The sequence below is a fragment of the Rhodnius prolixus genome, unplaced genomic scaffold (assembly GCF_049639745.1).
Source record: "Rhodnius prolixus isolate KJV_2025 unplaced genomic scaffold, Rpr scaffold_2, whole genome shotgun sequence".
In the NCBI taxonomy this organism is placed as follows: Eukaryota; Metazoa; Arthropoda; class Insecta; order Hemiptera; family Reduviidae; genus Rhodnius; species Rhodnius prolixus.
The window spans coordinates 1,551,245-1,560,998 of record NW_027411592.1 but is presented as its reverse complement, the minus strand read 5'-3'; the positions used below and the strand labels follow the sequence as shown (position 1 = coordinate 1,560,998).

Genomic DNA, 9,754 nt, shown 5'->3' with positions numbered 1-9,754 from the left:
TTATAAAAATCAATTTGAATGGAAAAAAATGTGCTGTAGTTTAAAAAAGTATTTCACGAGTTAGGAGTTCTGTTATCATAAATAGACAACGAAATAACTTAATCCTTATTCCATCAGTAATGCATTTAAAAGTTTTAAAAGTAAATATTATCGCAGGATAAGCATATCCACATCTTTTATTCATATCACCTATTATCTTAATAAAATATTGCTAAGACAAAAATAAAAAACAATAAATTTAAAAGAAATCACAACCAATTACAATGGAATGTATTGAGTATTTTTTACTTTAGGATAATATTTAAGACATCTTGGTCGGAGGGAACGTTATTTTAGAGCTTTTGTATTTACAATAAATTAAGGAGAATTTAGAGTAGTACTTTCATTTTAAGCTTCTTAAAAATTAACAAAATATATAAATATAAAAATTAAGTACAAACATTCACTGGGAGGAGGAGCACTTCCACACGGCAAGTCCCAATAAAAGGGGCTCACAAAGTTTATTGTTTTTAAAATATTTACAGGGGGGAACAATTCCTTTTTTAAAAAATTACGAAATGAATACTACCTTTTTTTTTAGATTTTCTTTTTTAAAGCAGTATTATTAAAAATCGTTTTGTTTTTGTACTTGTAACATACCGAAGTATTAGCAGCAGTACGGGAACGTTTCAAAATCAGACATGTGTTTCACTGCTAGTAGCTTTCCTATATAAAAAGCAAAAAAAAATATTAACAAAAAAAGAATTATTAGAAAAAAAATGCTTTTAAAATATAAAATTTGTTAAAGTGATGTAACGTTTGCATAAATAATCTAGGCATTGTGCAAGTTGTGTTAGAAGAGTGACAAAGTACAAATCCACCTTTGAGTCTACTGATCTATGTATTTTAGATATTATAGTATTATTGTTGTGTCACATGTTTTTTTTACTTGGTAGTGTGCCTTAAAAAAAAGGGAAGTATTGAAAATCGGCAATTAGGGGCATCTCTGAGTCGGGGATAAAGTAATTTTTAAAGTTTAAAAGAGAAAGTTTCAATTGGGTAATTGAATCAGTGCCTTAAGGTCAGAAAGGGCTCGAGTTTGAAGTAAAATATCTTTAAAGAAGGCTGTCACAGTCTGAGTAGCTCAAGTCCGTTTACAATTACACTGTTAAAATATTAAGAGATAAAACTGATTTAATCAAAACATAATAAATAAGCCTTTTTTTTACATACCTCATATTCCCTTCAGATGGTTAGGATTGCATGAAGAATTAAAAAGAAATAAATGGTTAGATTTTATTTACCAAAACCTTGAGAGAAGTATTATTAGATGAGAAGCTTCAATCAAAGAAGTAGAAAAAAAAACGTGTGCAGCTTTTTTAATTTTTTAAGAATCTCTGTGGACACTTCTTGTAACAAAATTCAATTATTAATAATGTTAAAATATTACGCTACAATTTGAAAATAAAAAAAAATTATTTATTTTTCAACAGTCTATGCGAATAATTGTTTCAGAAAGAGATAACTAGAAATTATATATACATATTAAATAAACGTGAACTACAACCTACGATCTGACACTCAAACAGTATTCTGGAAATCTGCAGAATTACTTGTATTTGTCGTTAATTAATTTTATTTTCTCTTAGGACGGAATAAAATTCGAAAAATTTATCAATAAATAGATTTAATCGTCTTTAACACTTGAATTGTTTACTTGGAACGAATGAATTACAGAATTTTTAGAAGGTAACAAAGGGTTACCCAATAGCATCTCGTGACGTCGTGCAGTCTACAGGTAAATATAGCGGGAAGTCACCCAACAGAACCTTAAATTCCAATTTATACTTGACAATAAGAATTTACTATTCAGTACTTTTAACAAGAATAGTGCAGACTCACACAATACCATTGACAAAAACTAATCTCGTTCTTTCAAATTTACTTTAGAAAGACAAAATTTGAACCGGATCTACTCTTCTTACAATTCTCAAGCACCTAATCATTAAACTCCAAAATTTCCCTAAACCTTATCATTGTACATTCACTAAGATAAATAGGTACTTTTATCAATCTCATGTACTTTATTAAATGCATTTTTCAAATTCTTGTGATTTTCTTGAAAATGGATTGAACGATTTTTTTTTTAAACTTTGTATTTATGTTTACAAAGACTGAGGTCTGAATTTTTTCTTTTTTTCAATCCTTTATCTAAAAAATTTAGTTTTACAACAATTCGAGCAGTGATGTCGGCTTCCCCCCTCTTAAATGATATTTCCGTGTAAGATACGTTATGTCAAAATTATTCAACGGTCGGCGTATACTGAATTCCAACGCGTAGATCCCAGGTTCGAATCCAGCTGCTAGCCCTTAGATTTCTAGGAGCTTCTTAAAGCTCACTTTGTGGTAATGGACAGTGTTGTCTGTAACAAAAGAACATTGACCGGAAGCCGGTAGTGCACTGAAAACAGCTTCGGACGCCAATAACCTCAGATATTGATGCATCTTAAAAATTTAAAATAATAATGAGAAAGAAGTTTTGCAACTGGCAGTCTGGTAGCTTGAAGAATTGTAAAAAGAGAAGGACGTGAGAAAATTCTACTTTTATTTATTTCTAAACGGATTTTTCTTTTAAAAAGCGCTATTTCCCAAAGGTAATGCTTTACTAATTTAGAAACCTTAACGGTCTCCTTTTGCTACGAGCCGAGCAAACTTTTAAACTATTTCTACAAGATCCCTTCACCTCTTAAAGAGAGCAAAGTTTCACGAAATAAAGTTTAAGAACAAAAACAAAAAACATTACTCACTCATTCTCCGAAATGTCAGGATACATGTACTCATGATGCATTGTTAACGGGCTTGGAGAATTAGGTATAAGGCCTAAGGCTTGATGTTGAGCAAATACTCTGGTCGGCAAACTGTGATCCTCCTCGGCTAGTCCATCCAACAAAAAAAGACATCAGTTATCGAAACTTTCGGGATTTTTTTTTTTTGTTTATCCACAACGAGAACTTACCAGTGTAAGGAAACAGATATTTATCTCCAAGGCTAGCTTTATCTTCTTGGTCGGAATAGATATTGCTAAGCTTGACTTCGCCACTAGGCGCAGCGCTAGGACATCTCATACCGTTGGTCAATTCATTGTCAGAAATGGTGGATGATGTCCAGCGATGAGGCACTGAATCATCAGCTGTAAATTTAGATTATTATTTATTAAAATATCCATGCAAGGGCAAATGCTCAATCAGGCTGAATTTGTGTAAATAAAATGAAGTTGTGATATCACTGTTCAAATCACTGTTTTAAGCTCAGCCAGTTCTAGGTCTTTTTTACGGTTCATGAAAGATGCCTATTTATAGCTCATAAGACTATAAAATAACCTTATGCATGATTTTGGAGAAAGGAGGCCTCAATACCAAGAATAGTCTTGCATTTTTTTTTTTTTTATTTAATTTATTTTAAATCCGCTGTGAAAGCCAAAGTCACTTTCGGGTGATGGAGGATTTAAGAATTCTATAAAATTTATAAGTTTTTTTAAAATTAAGCAAGTGTAGATTATAACGGCTGGCTATAGGGAGAGTTGCCTATGGGCTTCCGGCCAGAAAAGAATTCTTGTAAGTGTCCATAATGACTTTTTAGCTGGAATTAAGGAAATAATGATGAACATTAATAACTTATTCTGGGTTGTAATGAAAAAAAGAAACAGTGAAATCAAAGCTTACCGAAACGACAGTACCTAACACTGTATGCAGTGTAAGAGTCCAGGCGAAGAAGCGCTTAACTTAACCTTCTCAGTTCTCATATATGGGTGTTCAAATCATGGATTCTTTCAAAAACAGATAGACGAGTTCTTTCATTATTTGGAAATAAATAAATCTGCGGAAATTTGAGTCTTTGAGAGTTGGTCAGGATTTGAGACGGTGGTAAATCCTCGCGAGAGATGTACTTCACTTTTTAATGAACCGGACATGATTAAAACAATAATTAAAAATATCTAGACCAATTAGAGAAAAGAAGGGATGCAAAAAAAGTTTCGGAAAAAGGCATACAAGGTACCCGTCCAAAAGAAGTTAAGCCCATACCTGTGTGATGCAAATAATGAGCTGACATGGTAGACGTAGGCCATCTTGGTGCGTATATCGGCTGAAACAGCTGCGAGTCTATATTCAGCTGAGGAGGCTGACTTATATCGACGGATGTCTGACCGGGTGCGGAACTCCGGCCGCCGAGAATGCCTCTCGACTGGCTGGCTCTTAAACCAGCCGGCTGTTGAAGATGTACACCTCCAACTTCCGTTGCACGATTAGACGATGCTTCTTCATCACTTGAATGGGAAGAAGCTAATTCCAGGCTGCGTTCTGAACCCTGGACGACAGTCAAACAAACGAAGTTTCAAGTTACTTTACAATTAAAATCCACCTTGATTTTTATAATGAAACGTCCAGCTAACAAACAGTGATAGGTTTGTAAGTGCGTAATTACAATAGCCTAATAATTAAATTTGAAAATATCTATCAAAATTGCATTTACGTCTGGAACGGATTTAAACTCAAACTTTAGAACAGATCTTAAACAATAAAACAGAAATTTGCGATTTCCGTCTTTATTCACTTTTTCTTAATCTTCGAAACAGAAAATATTGCGATCGATTCAGTGCTTTCGCCATATCAATTTTAAGGTAAGATGCTCTGCGTCAAAGTCATAGTTTTTATAAAATGATCTGGTACGTAGTATGTTATTACTCTAGCTCAAAAGTGAAGAATTGTAGGAAGTCCAAACTTTATATTTCGTTTGGATAGTACCATGAGGCTTAATCTAAAAATGTTTACAAGCAAATTCGTTCAAGGGTTCTTGATTGGTTGTATAAGGTTTCCCTCTGATGCCATTTTAGCGCTTAAAATATTCTTCTGAATATGACAGATGTTTTCTTCTCTTAGTATGATTGTTATTTTAAATATGTTTATCTAAGTGGAAAGTGGTTGGAAAGGTGAACCTAAGGTTGTACAGAAAAATTTTCTTTCAGAGAAAAAGATGCGTTCAAATTGTAAGAATTTTCTAAGAAACAATTAAAGGAATTAAATTTACAAAAATATGAACACGAAAGAAAGTACTTCCTGTTGTTGTTCTAAGATTAAGGGAATTTCGCCCCAAACCCCTAACGGATATTCCAGATCCTCTACTAAATCTGAAACCAACAATAATAATATTGAAAACATTCCTCATAATGTGTTCACATCACACTTCAGATCTACTCACATCAGATTCTGAGTCCGAAGTATGAGCAGTACGTCTTTCATGTGAAGGCTCGTAATTGCTGGTACTAGTTGAAGTGTTCCTCAACTGGGCATCACTCCTAATAAAGAACATGGAACAAAACGTAGAAAAACATCATAATTTCTCATTTGGACTAATTCAGAAAAAAAAAAAATCGCCACAAAACACACCTGTAAGGACTGCTAGACGTTTTGGTGGTAGACCTGGAAGTTGTCGAAGAGTTGGAAATGCCTAAATGACGCCTGGCTGCCTCAACGGCTCCAGAATTACTGACTGCTCCACCTGCAGCCTGTCTGTACGCCATTGAAGAACGCTAAAGAACAGAAAATTAGGTTTTTGTTTTGATATTTAGAAATAAGTCAAATATAAAAAAGTTCTTTCAAGTTAGAAAGTAATACCACAGTAATTGAACGGAAATGATCCAGGATGGGCCTTTAATTCTTTCGACGATCTCCGAGAAAAAAATCTGATGTACTAAAAGACCTTCTTATAACCATCGGTATAAAACAGATCTTGGGGATTGTAGTTCCAAGTTTTTAAGATTTGGTTGGATCCAACATTGTCAGATAGATAATCCATGGTCTCCCCTTGTTACTTGTAGGACAAATACTTGCTAACTTGATATAAACTTGAACTGAACTCTGAGATCAATAATTTATCAGGCATAATATATAACGAAATGTATATTGACTCAGTGAAGATTTTATAAACAAAAAATGGGAGAAGATAACGTTTGAAAGACAAACTCGTCAAATTTTCTGTGATAAAAAATTGCATAAAACTAAAAACAATAAAAATGCCTGCTACGTCTAATAAAATCAATGATATCCAGCACGATAGAACTAACCAAAGTTTGGACAGTGTAACTTAGTCACTTTTTTACGATAGAAAAAGTTGTCCATTTAAATTCACAAAATCTGGGCCATCAAATTTCTGTCAGTTTGTGACAAAATTCAGTACATTTTCAGCCCCCTTCGTTATTCCATGGCCTAAAACCCATATTTGGGAACTAACTACAGAAGTTTACATACCGCAGGTGCCGTGGAATCCGGTGGTGTTGTGGAGCCAGGTGGTTGCTGCGGTGAAGAGGGTATCTTAGCGCCGGCCAGACGCAGTACCAAGCGTCTCAACACTGGACTGGTTACCGCTTGACACACTAACAATGTTGCTGAGTGCAGTGGCAGTACAAGTGACATGGCTGCCGTAGCCAGCGGAGTGTGATCTGAAGAATTGATGATTACGGAGAGCCAAGAGGTGACCATCAGAGGAACACATCCCACTTGAGTCCATACAACTGATCTGTAAGTGTTGTTCAAGATAAGTAGTACGTATATTTCCGGAAACGAAGACTGTCGCTCGTGCTGCAATTTTTAACGTTCCAATTCACAAAAGTTCTTCAAATTCCCGAACATTTAATTATTCTTATCACTTAATAAGAAATCTATCCACCACAGCTTCTCTCTGAAAACCTTAAAAACTAAAAAATCTATTCAGTACGGTGATATTTCCGGTTTGACAAACTTTATAATGGCACCCCCCTCTAAATAGCAGAATTTAAGCTAAACATCAACTTTAAACTTGTGCGAGTTTTTGTCTTGGAGTTGCGACCAATTTGTTAAAAATACTTTTTTTGAATCAGAAGACCTCAAAATAATTAAAGAAAATTAAAACCTACCTCAGATTTCCATAAGCAATAATGTTATGATTTACTGTGAACGCCGCTTTCAACGACATACTCAACACCAGGAAGTTGCTCAGCACAATCAAGACACCAGGCCCGATCATGGCCCAGATTACTGATTCATGTATGGAGATCCAACAGCTAGAAGGCACAAATAAATAAAGCAATTTAATTATGACAATTAACGATAGTCAAAACTAGGTCAATTTTAGAACCTCTATTTATAAATACACTAGGATGTTCAAAATGTGTGGGACAAACTTAGTGTTTATTTTTTTACTCCCCTCACTAGCGATTGATTAAGTCATTTTCGACATTAAGTTTTCACGAAAATATCCGTTTTAAGGTTCTCCAAAACGCAGAAAAAGGAAACTCGATATGAAAATATAAGGAAAATTAAAAAAATATAACCCACATTTTCTTTATTTTCCCCCTAAGAAAGTCACTTTTAAGAATTTGCCAATATTTGAAGAGCACTTCATCAATGTACGAGTGAACGAGTAAATTGAATACTTACAAATAATAGTTGGCATACTGATCAGGGCGTACAGCAACGGCCAGAGCTACAACTACTCCGGACAGACCATAGCCTAGGGTATAATAGTGTACCATGGGTCCTCGGTTGACATCTCTAAGTTGGGTCAGCATACGGTACAGATGGATTGAGGAGATCAACCACCACACAAGGGCGCACAGCCAAACATAATGAAGGGCAATCGCCACCAATTTACAGGTCACCTACAAAAATTAGTTGGGAACCATTTTTGTGAAAAATACTATCTTCATAATTTATTAAAAATTAGCAAAAAGATTATAAGGAATCAATCATCAATGCCAGATTAAGAGTTGAAAAAATAAAAAGTTGAATTAACAGAATTAGTTCATTAAAACTTACAACTCTTAATATCTCAAATTATCAAACATTCCAATAAAGTTATTTTAATACCCACTACAATTAAGTCAAAATAAACATTTGAGCACCAGCAGTTTGAGTTAAACCTATCACAACAAAATGAAAATATCACTATCAAAATCTTCGATAGTTCTTACTAGATCTATGCTATATTTTGATAAATAGGTTCTTAATACTAAGATTTTCTTAGTATTTGAGCAAAATATGAATATTTAGACCGTTCAAGTGTAATCTGCAACCGAAATTTTAAGAATCAAAGTTACGCTAAAATGTCAACTTAAATATTGGCTTGCTCTAACTTACTGGGATATGCTAAATTTTGATTTAACATTGACTACTGTTTTCTTAAATTAGACCAATTTTAATCTAAAATAGTCTACTATACGACTGAAATTGGTCGACATATTTATACAAATATTACGTCAGTAAGAATGCGTTATTTTATTTGTGATTATAAGTGTTACAAATATGAATATATAATTTTCGTGACCGCAAATTGTTAAATTTAAGATGGAAGATTTGCGAAGAATCGGTCAAATAAAAACAACTCGTCTTTTTGCCAACGTTTCGACAAATATATTGTCCTCTTCAGGGCCTGGATATTACAAATACAAAACAATTTACAGAGTCATTAACATAGAAAAAATTATTTGTAATATCCAGGCCCTGAAGAGGACAATATATTTGTCGAAACGTTGGCAAAAAGACGAGTTGTTTTTATTTGACCGATTCCTCGCAAATCTTCCATCTTAAAATTATAAGTGTTGTTTATTAGTGTCAATACTTTATGTACAGGGCCATATTTGCACTTTTAAGTGAATTAATAATACATAAATATAGATACAGGGGGCATATTTGCACACTTTGAAGTGAACTTACTGGGATATGCTAAATTTTGATTTAACATTTGACTACTGTTTTCTTAAATTAGACCAATTTTAATCTAAAATGGTCTACTATACGAATGAAATAGGTCGACATTTTTATAGATTACCGTCAGTAAGAATTGACGAAGATTTTTTATGGTACGCTGAATGTTTTCATTGGAACGATCGAGAAACGGTTTCTGTTATTAGTTTTAAATTTTCAATTAACCTCGTAAGTTTCACATTTAATGATATAAAAAGCAGATACTCAAAAGAATGAGAGCCATTTTTGTTGTGTAACGTTCTGCATACATCTGAGGAGGAACTGGTTTTAGTAAAATCTCATTTTAGCCGTAGATAAAACTAGATAAAATGTACAAAGAGCTGTTAAATAAAATAAAGCACTAACAATGTGGGAGGTGATGTTCATTTTGGAGGCTGCAAGATATAGCGCTTGTCCAACCAGCAAACAGACGACCATGTTCACCTGGATGGAAGAATGATTTAGAGATGCACCTCTAGTGGTCAACTCGATGACCAGTAGGCAGGTGAACAGACACCACAGTGATACTGACAATCCAATCCAGGTGTACACTTCCTCAGCTTCTGACCAATCGCGAACATACTGCAACGTTATCAATAAATGTATGGATTAAGAGTCGAATATTTTAAAAAAATGCTGGTAAGAATACACACACAAATTTCCCTTTTCGCAGTTCATGAATAAAATTTTATTATTATTTATAGTTTTTTACGGAAAATTTGTTGAATTCAATGTTATATATATTCACTTTAAAGGGATCGTTTTCGGGGGGGAATCGCTAAAAGCTACAAAAATCTGATTGGTGAAATAGCACTTCCAATTAGCCAATTGTCTTCTACCGTTAGTAATTAGTATGGTAACGTACTTAACTTGAATAAATAATAACTTTACAGGCAAATCACTGGAGTTTCCTAGTTCAAATTTCCCAGGAAGAACATTTCAAATATTGTGGGACTACTCATGCATAAACACGGTTACCAATTTAAAAGAAAATCGTG

At 33.8% G+C, this 9,754-nt stretch overlaps 1 protein-coding gene across 2 annotated transcripts in view; it reads right to left on the bottom strand.

The window, feature by feature from the left end:
- Positions 1 to 258: 258 nt before the first annotated feature.
- Positions 259 to 9,754, bottom strand: part of stan (Protocadherin-like wing polarity protein stan) — a 35,659-nt gene continuing 26,163 nt past the window's right edge. Inside the window, exons 42-51 of one of the 2 annotated variants that reach the window (XM_074117302.1) lie at positions 9,123 to 9,338; positions 7,452 to 7,672; positions 6,929 to 7,075; positions 6,285 to 6,552; positions 5,424 to 5,566; positions 5,236 to 5,332; positions 4,062 to 4,344; positions 2,996 to 3,169; positions 2,787 to 2,913; positions 259 to 705 (exon numbers count right to left, since the gene is read on the bottom strand). In XM_074117302.1, coding sequence (XP_073973403.1) covers positions 675 to 705; positions 2,787 to 2,913; positions 2,996 to 3,169; positions 4,062 to 4,344; positions 5,236 to 5,332; positions 5,424 to 5,566; positions 6,285 to 6,552; positions 6,929 to 7,075; positions 7,452 to 7,672; positions 9,123 to 9,338 — 1,707 coding nt within the window. In that variant the 3' untranslated portion in view covers positions 259 to 674. Of the gene's footprint in view, positions 706 to 1,220; positions 1,389 to 2,786; positions 2,914 to 2,995; positions 3,170 to 4,061; positions 4,345 to 5,235; positions 5,333 to 5,423; positions 5,567 to 6,284; positions 6,553 to 6,928; positions 7,076 to 7,451; positions 7,673 to 9,122; positions 9,339 to 9,754 lie in introns of those variants that run through there. The other variant, XM_074117303.1, reaches the window with a different exon arrangement.